Source organism: Bidens hawaiensis, unplaced genomic scaffold (assembly GCF_021521415.1).
Source record: "Bidens hawaiensis isolate Kalapana, Puna unplaced genomic scaffold, B.hawaiensis_p1.1 tig00080626_1, whole genome shotgun sequence".
Classification (NCBI taxonomy): Eukaryota; Viridiplantae; Streptophyta; class Magnoliopsida; order Asterales; family Asteraceae; genus Bidens; species Bidens hawaiensis.
This window is the reverse complement of record NW_027503717.1, coordinates 24588-37385: the sequence shown is the minus strand read 5'-3', so window position 1 is coordinate 37385 and position 12798 is coordinate 24588. Positions and strand designations below refer to the sequence as shown.

Here is a 12798-nt window from a genome sequence, read left to right as displayed (position 1 = left end):
TTGTTCTCTAATATTACCTTCTGGTCATCTCTGCGGGTGGGAAAAGTACCATGCGGATGACTTCTGAGGGTTTCTATATTTTCCCGCACATAGTCTCTAAGACTTGTTATTGTTCTTCCTTTATCTTGAGTTATGCGAGTGATTTATATGTTCCACAGGTGACTTCTGAGGGAGTCCTCTATCACCCGCGGGTGGTCCTTAAGGGTACTTAGGTCATTTTGGTATCCTGCCTCCATAAGTCCCCCCCAGTCCATTGTTTCTTCCACGTAAAGCTTTATGCGGGTGAAATTTTGGACTTAGGATATTTTTTGGAGATGTTTTTGAAATTTTCACGCCTGCTATAGATATTTTGTGTTGGTGTGGATAATGACGAAAAAGGACGACATGACAGTTTGCAGACGCCGTACAGTCGATGGGACGTATATGCCGGCTGTCAACTGTACTCGCCTGTACACTTTTTTGTTTTTTCGATTTTCCCGAGTGACGTGGCGATTCTTGAGTGGACTGTCTCTTTCTCTCTCCACTGGAGAAACCCCCCGTCGCATTTATTGCGATGGGTATAAATAGAGCGGTTATACCATTTTATTTTCTTTTATCGCCTTTACTTATTCTTATTCTTCTTGTTTCATATCTCTCTGATTGAACTTAGTAATTTTCACGATTGCTTGGTGCTTTCCCTTTCCCACTAAAATAATGGTCGGTGATAAGAAGTCGTCATCTTCCTCGAATATCGATACCGTCGAAGTCAGTTGGAAGCAATCTGACTTTGATAAGGTCATCAATACATATGGGATTCCAACGGAATGGGAGCTATAGTTGCCCGCCGCCGGATCTGTTCCCAGCAAGCCTCCAGCCGACAAGATGGTCGTCTACGCAGACTTCTTCTCTCACGCGAATCTTAGGTTTCCGATAACCAAGTTCCTAGGGAATCTGCTAAGCGGTTATGGGATTCAACTTTCCTAGGTGCATCCCATCGGGCTCATGCGGATTCGTCATTTCGAATTCGTATGTAGGGCGAACAGCCTTGTGCCTAAGATTGACCGGTTTTCGGTATTCTATCGGATGCACAATCGTAGCGGATGGTTCAACTGCTCCTCCATCTCCAAGAGAGTTATTGGCACCGAGCCTCCTCATAGTGCGTATGAGTGGAGGATGATGTTCTTCTGGATTCGGGAGGACCTTGTGCCAATAACAATGGTTCACCGTCCGGCGAACGAAAAAGTTACGGAGCTACCTATTGCTCCTCATGAGGGACAAGATTGGTTTCGGACCTTGATGAAGAAGCCCACACTGATGCGGGCCATTCCGGAGGAGGCCTTAGTGTGGGCGGGTATAAGCCGTTTATAGCCATACCCGGAACTGGAGCCTTTTTTCTTGAATGTAGACGAGATTAAATCTTCACAGTTTCTAATTATCCTTTTTTTTAAGTGCTTATTTAACATTTTTTCAATTTTCCAGGTGAAAGGTCAATGTTGAACGCCCTTCTAGACGATGCAGGGTGTCCGCAGAAACGCATCCGCGATGCGAAGGCTCTGCCTATTCTGGACAAGACCTGGGATTACTTCCTCTTCCCAGCAAGGTGCGTGCCAAGCCGGTGGCCTTAGAGGCCATTTTTCAAATAGGTGCGTATCGTCTGAACCCTCGTTCTCTAAATGCTTTAACCTCCGACGGGGTGATTGTAATTTTGTCTTCGAGTGACGAATCATCATCCTACGAGGAATATTACTCTGACAATGCATCTGAAATTTCATCTATCACGCATGCGTTAGCAGAGCTAGAGCGGAAGAGGAAGCAGCGGTCCACAAAGGCAAATGACGCGGGTTCTAGTCACGTAGATGCCGAAGAGGAGCCTGGGAAGAAGAAGCACCAGGCTCATGTCCCTAAGAGACAGAAGTTCTGTCTTGCGGACCGTGTGAGGGATCTGATGACAACCTCCGCACGTAAGTTATTCAACTTTACAAAATATTATTTTCTTGCATTGTGTCTTAACTAATTCGTTTTTTGTCTGTCTCGCAGAAACTGCTGATGCACCCCAGCAGGGTGTGTTATTGGAAAAACCATCACCTCCTCCGCCAACAATCGTCATATCCGATGACGTGTCCGGTTCGAAAGGGAAAGAACTATATAAGGACATTGAGGATCATGTGACACAAGATGCGCCACTTCACTCTCCACATTCACCTCCGCTGTCTCCTCCCCATATATCATTTTCTTCACCACCGCACCGAGCAGGCGGTGGAGAGGCTTCCCACTCCCAATTCACAAGAGACTATTACTATGGAGTGGCGAATCTCGGGGAGGATGGCCATTTGTATATCCCCCACTAGACTCTCGCGCAAGGGTCTCGTTTCACGGATCCGGACATTTGTGTTGCGTTCGTCAGCCACAGTGTTCCTCCGTCGGAACGAGCCTTTCAACGTGGTCGCTCCCACGTGATATCCCGCTACACACAGGACTCGAACGGGGCCACCTTTAATTCAACCACTTTATCAAAGACCAAAGCAATGACCATTCATATGTCAACTATTTACTCAAATTCTTTGTTGAAGAGAAAGCATTATGAAAAACCAACGAAAAACAAGCGCTTGAAACTGCCATCGAGTCGAATGCTGGTGAGTTGGAACTCGATATAAAGCTTGGGTTATAATTAGCTGAAACATGCAAAAGCTTTTTGTGGTGGATTTATCATATCATAAAACTTATTATATTTTGCAACGAATTTCCCCATATGTTCTTTATGTTGTTACATAAAATAGGTTTCGGCAATGGCTTTAAGGTTTGTGTTACATCTTATATTCGTTTATAAATTGAATTTAAGTTTTCATCAATTGTACAACACGGGGCAACTAGGTATAATAGATTCGCAGCGAATTCTTAAGGTTAGTTTATTTTAAATTTATAGGATCTTTTGTATATTATTATTGCATAGATTAGGCATGTAAACGAACCGAACGGACAAGAATTGTATCATGGTTGTGTTCGAATGTTTGATCATTTAATAGTAATAGAACACAAACATGAACATATAATCTAACAGAATTTTGTGTTCATGTTTGTTCGTTTAAAACATAAACAAACCGTTCTAGAAGGTAAGCGAACAATTAAACGATATCATTAGCAAAACTAAAATAACAAAATTATTAAAAACAAAACCTAACAAACCCGCATAACACGTAAGCTAAAAGCTAGTATGTATATATATATATATATATATAAGAGTTCAAATAAAAAACAAGTGTTTTGTGAGAAGTGTGAGAAGAACTTTAAAATAAAACAAGCCATCTAAATATGACACTATACAATGTAAATATGAAACAATACAATTATTTAGAAACTACCAATCTCAACCACTAGATCATAGATCCAAGGGCTTAGATCTATTATTATTCTTCTCACAAAAATATTGTTTTTTACATTAACCCTACCCTATATATATATATATATATATATATATATATATATATATATATATAGGGTAAGGATCCTAAGAGAACCATTTGCAAATTGAGAACTATTTTGGACCACTAAAATCACCTTTAAAAAAAATATTTAAAAAAATCATAAAACAAAAAATAATAAAAATTTTAAAAAAGTAAAAAAACCAAAATTCTTATATTTCATTCCGGTTTCATTAAAAAAATAAAAAATTAAAAAAAACGTCGTATTATACACATATGTATAATTTTATTTAATCTTTAGTTACGTAATATACACATATGTACAGCATCATTTATCTTAAATTATACACATGTGTACAAAAAAAACATGTAACTGTACATATATGTATATATTATACATATGTGTATATAATTTAGCTAAACTGCGTTTTTTTTTATAAAACCGGGATGATAAAATAAGAATTTTGGTTTTTTTATTTTTTTGATTTTGATGTTTTTTCTTATTTTATGATTTTTTTTTTATTTTAAGGTGTTTCGTAATCCAAAATGGTTCTAATGATTCTTGTATATATATATATGGTTATATATATATTGTAGTGTAACACGCCACGTAAAGGCCCCAGGGATGCTTGCAACACGCCACGTTCTCGTCCTCTCATTGTCCTCCCGCCAAGTTCGCTCTTTCTCCTCCATTTTTCTTTCACTTTTGTTGCATCCAATCCTTCATCATATACCCAAATTCCAAATATCATTTTCTATCTATCAATCAATCTGTCTATCTTCTCCCACGAATATGTCCAGATCAAGAGGGATTCCGCCTGGAATTCTCATCATAAGAAGCATTCGAGGCAAAGATTGGAGCTTAAAAAGCTACAGATATTTAATCCTCTTAGTTACATTCATCGCGTATACCGCTTATCACGCTTCAAGAAAACCCAGCAGCATCGTCAAAAGCGTCCTTGATCCTCACCCAATTAATACTTCCAATGATCTTAATGTTAATGTTCTTCCGTGGCCGATTGGCGACGTGTTTGTTAAATCAAACGCTAATTCTACGAGTTTGGATGCAGAGCAGCAAGGATGGGCTCCTTTTAACGGCAAGGACGGAACGTCCAAGCTAGGGGAGATCGACGTTGCGTTCCTTGCCGTTTATTCGTTAGGAATGTACGTGGCAGGGCATTTAGGGGATACTTTGGATCTCCGCTTGTTTTTGACTACCGGGATGATCGGGAGTGGGATATTCGTTGCCTTATTCGGGATGGGTTTCTTTTGGGATGTTCATCATTTTTGGTACTTTTTGTCCATGCAAATGCTGGCTGGGTTGTTTCAGGCCACCGGCTGGCCGTCTGTTGTCGCGGTCATTGGTAACTGGTTTGGGAAGCGAAGGAGAGGCTTGATTATGGGGATATGGAACGCCCACACCTCGGTGGGGAACATTAGCGGTTCGCTTCTTGCGGCTAGTGTTTTGGATTACGGCTGGGGGTGGTCCTTTATTCTCCCCGGGGCGTTTATTGTTGCTGCGGGGGTGATGGTTTTTTTGTTTTTGGCGGCGTATCCGGAGGATGTGGGGTTTCCGTACCCCAGTGATTCCTCACCGAACGCGCGTGGGACGATACGCGATGATAGTGTCTGGGATGAGGATACTTCTTGTGATGAAGAGGCTCCTGTGTCGAGGATTTCGTCGGTGAATCGGAAAGGAGTTGGGTTTGTTGGTGCTTGTTTTATCCCGGGTGTTATTCCGTTTGCGATGTGCTTGTTCTTTTCCAAACTTGTGGCGTATACGTTTTTGTTTTGGTTGCCTTTCTATCTTAGCCAAACAGGTACACACATTTTCAATGATATTATATGCAAATTGCAAAACATGTTATGAGTGATGGGCATAGTGATATGTTAAGAACTGCGATAATTGCATAACACTTTTTCTACCTGTTGCTTTGAATATGATGTATATCGCCTATGTTTCTCTCTCCCACTGCTGCTGCTTATCTCTAATGCATTATGAATAATTGATTATGTAGTTCTTGCGGTTGTCAACATGTTATTGGTTTGAAACGAGTGCTGTGCCTGATATAACATAGCCCACATTTGAAGAATAAGATTTTTGGTAATTTTGATGTAAAAAGAATGAGATTTTGGTAGTCTGCTGCTAAGGGTAGCTATTAGCAAACTTGTGTGTTATGAAGACGGTTATATTACATTTAATAATCAGAATCAGCTACAAATGGGTAGCTTACAAATAAACGAGTTGTAGAGATGGTAATGAATGTAATTCTCTTCACAAATAATTCAGTGTTTTGAGTGTTTGGTACATCTGATTACTGAAGGAACATTCTATTAAATGGGAGCAAATGCGAGTTCATGTTTATCTAAACACTAAGCCTGATTATTGTGAGTGTGCGTTTCCATAATCAGGCAATAATTCTAAAACACAAGTCTAATCAACCAATAAAATTATACTTAGATTATCTAATTATTCTTGGTTTAAAAGAACAGAAAATCTGATTAACTGAATTTGATTTTGATTCTTGCTCTCTTATCTCATATGGGTAATGACCAAAATTTTCATGTGTAAAATTTTCACCTTTCACTTTTTGAGTAGGGGTGTCAACCGTGTCATGTTTGACACAGGTTAGTGGATTAGTTAGTTGAACCGTTGAACCTGAACAAGACCCATATATTTATCGCATACCGATTTATAATTATGTAACCCGAACATGACCCGTTTAACCCATTTCTCCAAACAAGTCAATCGGTTACAGGGGTAAACGTGCTTGGGTTTGAGGGTTATAATAAATTGGTTAGACGGGTGTAAATCGGCTGGCAGGTTGACCTTTTAAATTAAAAATGGGCGTTTAATTAACGCGCTAAAAGCCCGTTTAACTTATATTTATCTAAACAACTCAAACTAGTTGATGGGTTGTAAACATGTTAAATGGGCTTGAGGATTGAAATAAGTGGGTTAAACATGTCATATTGAATTGGCGGGTTGAGCTGTTTAATTAAACGGGTTTAAGGTCAAACCAAACACGACTTGTTTATTAAATGGGTAAATATGACAATCTAAAACATAACTAGTTCATTTTCAACTATATTTTAAATCGAAACTGTACCCTTAATTTTTTTGAAACTCTACAGAAATTGGAGGTGAGCGTATGTCGGTCAAATCTGCAGGAAACCTATCAACTCTATTCGACGTGGGCGGGATCATGGGTGGAATATTAGCTGGATACATATCCGATAAACTAAAAGCCCGAGCCACAACCGCAGCCAGTTTCATGTACGCAGCCATTCCATCAATGCTATTATACCGTTCATACGGAAACATATCAAAAACGACCAACATCATACTCATGATTATCGCGGGTTTATTTGTAAACGGTCCATACGCACTTATAACAACCGCAGTCTCTGCAGATCTCGGCACACACAGTTCCCTAAAAGGCGATTCTCGGGCCCTGGCTACAGTAACTGCTATAATTGACGGTACAGGTTCCATTGGGGCCGCTTTGGGCCCACTTTTGACTGGGTTTCTTTCAACGAAAGGGTGGGATGCGGTTTTTGCTATGTTGATGATTGGCGCTTGTATTGCGGGCCTACTTTTAAGTCGTTTGGTGTGCACCGAACTCACTGACATAACCGCTTCCAGTAGTCCTCGTGGACTCAACAGTGTCCAAGGTACAAAAATTTGTCAATTTATTTTCTTTAGTTAAAACGATTTAGGATGTTACAATTTCATGTTAGGCTATTATCGACCGTTACCAACAAAAAGTTAATCAAGTAAACTGGGTTGAATTTGCCATTTTACTCTTATTAGGTATTGTGTATATATGTGACAACCTTTTTACTAAATGCCATTATACTCTTATATCAATTACGGCCTACCACTTGGTGTAATTAGTAAAGATAATTGTGCAAATAGAACAATTTTAAGTAAAAGAAATGTGAGAACTGCATTTTCATTTTTACAAACATAAGTGGAAGAGAACCGTCATAAATACAACATTGTCCCCTCCACTTTTATAAATTTAAAGAATAGTTATAAATTTGGTCATTTATCTTTTAACCATTTATCTTTTAACCATCTGTTCTTTATAATTTCATTTTTAACCCAAAAACCCCACGATTTTTAAACATTCATAATTTTTTTATACTTTAATATTATATAAAAAAATGCACCATAAAAATGAGCATTTAATTATTTTTAATTTGAGTATGATATTATCATAGTTTATTTTCAGTTAAAAAAATAAAATTTTAGATATAGGCATTTGCCGTCCGGTTTTGATGGTTTTAAATTAAACCATGAGCCAAGCCATTGTTAACGGTTTTTGGTCACTGAAAACTGAAACTAGACCGTTGAAAATCAAAACCCAACAAAACCAAATTATTAACAATGGCAAGGTTCCGTTTTCATTTGTACTTCGATATTAAATAGAGTTAAAAATAAAAACTATGAATCAACTTATAACAATAAATGGTTTCACGATTACAAACGAAACAAGCACCCATAAATCTACGTGATTGGCAAGGTCTCTATTTCCCGTTGCATCGCGCGAGCACCTGTCTAGTATATATATGTAGGGGAGTATATAACTTATTGTGGGCATTTTGTCTTGTGCAGCTCCTCTATCTCAATCACTTTTACGCGACGGGAGTAGGTAGGTGAGCATTGGTGACACTCTTTTAGGCAGTAAGTACAAGAAGATGATACCTATATGAGTTCATAAAATGAATCCTTTGAACATATATTACATGGTTTTGTTTTGTGTAACTTAGATTTTTTGATGTGTTTTCAATCACCAGCATTATAATATGTATTAATTTAATTGTGAATTTAAAGTTCAACCGATGAAGTAACTTAAAACTGTGTGATTGTGAGTATTTAAAGGTATTCTTGTTTTGGATTTATTTATATGGGCCGCCATATATTATATACTCGGATCGGCTCGTTTACACCCCTAATCGCGTGTCATATTTGGTTTCACGAAAATCAAATTCGTAACTAACATTTAGTGTATGTTTAGCAATGAGCTTTTAGGAGCTTCAAGCTTTAAGCTTATAAGAAAAAACTCATATTTAATAAAAAACTTTATTTGGTTGAAGTAGCTTCAAGCTTTTAAATTGTTAGAAAAAGCTCCATATTTGAACGCTAGTATTAGCAGAGTTTGAGAAAAAGCTAGCTACAAACTTTTACATTTGAATTTACAAGTTTGGTACTTAAACTTATATAAACTTTTGTTAATTTATATAGTAGTTACACATTCAACCCTTATTCAAAATTATCTACCCTCATGAATTTTTTAGGAGCCATAATTTTTTCACACGTTAATAATTTTTAAACAAATTACATCATAAAAACGAGCATTTTATTCTCTTTAATTTGAGTATGATATTATTATACTTCCTTAACTTTAAAAATTTAACATACTACGTGATTATCGGTTATGATCGATAACAAGTCGAGTCAGGTGAGCTCGAGTCATGTGTAAGACCAAATTAGGGTCAGAACAAGTCGATACAAAAAGGGTTAAAATAGTTTGATTCGTGTCGGTATGCTTTTGAGTCGAAAGGGGTCAGGCAGAACATGTTTCAGATTAGAACAGTGCATGTTCAGAAAGGGATTCATATCAATATAGGTTGGTTTAAAAAATTATCTTTATGAAATTACTGTATATTTCAGCTTTGTTTCATGATTTTCGTCATCAGTTACACGCTTACTACCTTTCCATGAATTACACGTTTACAATCGGGTTATGTATGCACTGTCATCAGGGAATCATGTACCGAAACTGATTATGGGGTTAAATGTTAGGTTGTGCGCCCATTCCGCCGCACCACACAGGCAACAAGCTAGTTTTATTAAAAGTTTCCGCTACTCTGCCAAACACCTATATATATTTAAAAAGTTACAGCTAACAGCTACCAGCGTTCAGCTTACCGTTCATAGTTATCAGCTAGTTTTGCCAAACATACCCTTAGACTCACTTTTTACATACATAAAACTTTAAAACGTTCTCATAACCTTTTACTGATAACGCTTTAAAATCACAACTTCTAGATAATGTTAATACAAAACTTGAAGATAATGTTAATAGAAAGTGCTTTAAAATCACAACTTCTAGATATTGTTAATACAAAACTTGAAGATAATGTTAATAGAAAGTGTATAGAGCAGGGTGTTTAAAGTCGGATATTCGGAGTTTCGGATATCCGAAATGACATCTTGGAGAGTGGATTTCACTATTTGTATATGTATTCAAAATTCGGGATATTCGAACGATCGGATAATATAAAACGGATATCCGAAATTAAAAAAAAAAACCGTTTCAAATTTGAATTGAGAAGATAATGTCCATTAACAAGCTAGCAATCTTTATAACAAATTAAAAAAATCTCCAATGTTACAAACAAAAAATACAAGAGCATAATAGAAGTCAAATTTCGACTGTGTGATGCAAGGGAGAAGAACTGAAGGTAAGATGCGACCTGTGATAGTGGGATGCGACGGCGGTTACTGTGAGATGTGACCGCTTTCGGTGTCTAGCTATCCACTCGTGAAGGCGAGGACAGCGTAAGCTCACCGTGAGGTCAGGCGGCGGGCGGCGGACGGCGGCAGGTGGGAAGAGGATATGAAAAATAGTGGGTTAGGTCTAAGGGGCTGAGAGTGACAGTTGTGTATTGAATACCGAAAGAGTTTAGGTTGATATCATTAAATGTTCGTATATAATGAATAATTAAAAAGTGTATAATTTAAGTTTTCGGATATTGGATTTCCGTAACATCTGAAAATTTCCAAAATCACTGTCTGAATCAAAATCCAAAAATTCGGATATCTGGGATTCAGATATCCGAATTTTCTGATAATTCGAATTCGGGTTTTCCGGATATTTTGGACATTGATGTTTTTTAACACCCCTTTAGTATAGAGAGCATGTGAGAAACATTGTAAGCTTCCATTGTATGAGAATTGGATAGTACTCGTGTTACACATGGGTGAAAAATATTTGAAACGTTGTATATACGCATATGTTTAAATTGAATCAAATGCAAATGTTATATTTTTTAAAAAAGAATAATTTTACATGGATTCATTATTATTTTAATTCAAATATAAAAATATACAAAGACTAATTGAGATAAATGAAAATTTAAAATATATTTATATCATGAGTAAAAAAAAATATATATTAACTAAAACTTAATCATCTAATAAATTCAACATCCAAAATGTCTTAATTCTCTAAGCAATGCTTAATCATGGATTGAGTCTATGATCTGAAAATTTATAAAGCATATTAGTATAAAATGTATAATATTAAATGTAACATATGTTAAAAAATACATACCAAACTAATCTTCTTCATAATAAGTTTTCAAATATTACCTTATATACAATGTTTGTTGTTCCCTTTGTATAAGCTTTGATTTTTATCAGGTACGATAAATTTAATGCCATCTATACTCTTCACTCTTGACAAATCAACATAAAGTTGATTATGTTAAAAAAAACTTGGTCTTTTAAGCATAAGCCCAACTATTGATAACGATTGTTCTTGACTTTTTTTGATTGTCATTGCAAAACGAAGTAAAACAGAAAACTACTTTCTCTTTAACTTAAAATGAAGTTTCTGATCTGATGGAGTATGACTAATTCGATTAATTATGGTGCGATATTAGTATCATAAACAACTTTAGCTTCAATTACACATCGACCTAATCCTATGAGCCATAAACATTACTTTTTTAAATCTGACCTAAAATTCCAAATCCATAATATTTTAGCATAGTATCTATACTAAGAATAGTTAATTTCTTATTGATTTTAACATTACTCTTGCAAGTTAATCATTCCATTTTTATAAAATCATAAATGATTTCCGTTTAGTTTTTAGTCAACTAACAAATAAACTTAACATTAATACTGATAAATATGTTAATTAGAAAACCATAATTTATATACCCAAATGTCATTTGTCTAAAGATAATGAATATACATAATTGTTAGGTACCCAAATGTCCATCTAAAGTTGAACCTGATGTGTTCTTGACAACATTTGCATCTTGATCAATAATAAAGTTTTGAACATTTGAGGCTGGACTTGGGTCAGCAATCATTCTGGATATCTATTTAAACAACATTAAACGTCAAGAACAATTTATAGATAATGAACCTAAACTATACAAATGAGAAAATGTAAAAGCATTATAAACCTTTAGAATTGAAGAACTTATAGATTGGAAGTCAGGCATTGTAACCATGAGATCAAGAGAGACGCTTTCAGAAAACTGCAAATATAAACTTTTTCAAAGAGTTGATGAAAAAATTAATGAATACAATAAAGTATAAAACTTAATATTTGTGCAACATTGATTCTTTTACAAGTTCTGAAGATGGTTTCATCATCATCTAACTTGGATATTAAATAAATATTAAACACAAACATAAACATTAAACACAAACTGATGTGCGAAAATATATATATAAATAAAACACGAATCGCAATTAAGCTTTAAAAAACCAAACAACCTATCCTAGTTCACACAAATGGCAAGTGTACCGGTCGTGTATAGCAAAGAAAAGGAAAGTCCGGCTATCGAACTCGAAGACACGTGAGAACGGCTCAGATTATAAACCCTAATCCAAGTCCTACTTCAATATTTAATTGATTTTATTATTTTCTTATATTTTATTTTAATTAATTTAAACTAACTTAACTTAACGGCACTAACGGAGCTCTCAAATATGATAAAGGTGAACCACCTAGGTAAGGTATCTTAACGACTATCAACGACGCTCGGGTGACAACGAACACATAAAACCGGGTTCTAAAGATAATTTAACTAGACAATGATAAGGGAAAATAGGTCCCAACGGTCAGTTTTACTAAAGACCCCTAAAAACGTCTAGAAAGAATAATAAAGCACGGTTGATTTTCTAAGTACCCAATTTATCACACCCTCAAATTTCAACTAACGGGGTTATACCGCGAGGCGCGAGACATAACAGGATCTAGCCACTTATTATACTAAACAATCATTTAATATGAAAGATACCATTTATTATCACTCATTAATATGAGAAAATCCAGTTACAGTGTAATTGCGTTTGCAGAAGCGTAAATGTAAACAATTTAAAAACAAAGTAGTTACATGCTCAAACATGTACAGCCCATCCAAGTGTAAAACAATGTAAGGTAAATATCCATGCTATAATGAAACTCCAAACAAATGCATGCACGTGCTCCTTAGCATACCTAGTAACCTGGCAAGTATAAATACTCAAGGGTCAACACAAGGTTGGTGAGTTCATAAGTTATAGTAAAGAGTAATGTAAGTAGATTTAGCCCATTTCAAATATACCAGGGTTGGGTAGCTAACCCATTCACAAGCTACTAGACGT

General features: G+C 36.0%; 1 protein-coding gene across 1 annotated transcript; it reads left to right on the top strand.

The window, feature by feature from the left end:
* The first annotated feature begins 4011 nt into the window (after positions 1 to 4011).
* LOC143607259 (putative glycerol-3-phosphate transporter 4) lies at positions 4012 to 8323 on the top strand. Its single transcript, XM_077082773.1, has 3 exons — positions 4012 to 5218; positions 6534 to 7073; positions 8020 to 8323. The coding sequence occupies exons 1-3, from the start codon at positions 4024 to 4026 to the stop codon at positions 8058 to 8060; spliced, it is 1776 nt and encodes a 591-aa protein (XP_076938888.1). The 5' UTR covers positions 4012 to 4023; the 3' UTR covers positions 8061 to 8323.
* The last annotated feature ends 4475 nt before the right edge of the window (positions 8324 to 12798 follow it).

Excerpts from the sequence above, each read along its gene's own strand:
- LOC143607259 (XM_077082773.1), top strand. The coding sequence starts at position 4,024 with ATGCTTGCAACACGCCACGTTCTCGTCCTCTCATTGTCCTCCCGCCAA. Across the intron at positions 5,219-6,533 it reads TTTCTATCTTAGCCAAACAG|AAATTGGAGGTGAGCGTATG; the intron begins GTACACACATTT and ends GAAACTCTACAG. Across the intron at positions 7,074-8,019 it reads TGGACTCAACAGTGTCCAAG|CTCCTCTATCTCAATCACTT; the intron begins GTACAAAAATTT and ends TGTCTTGTGCAG.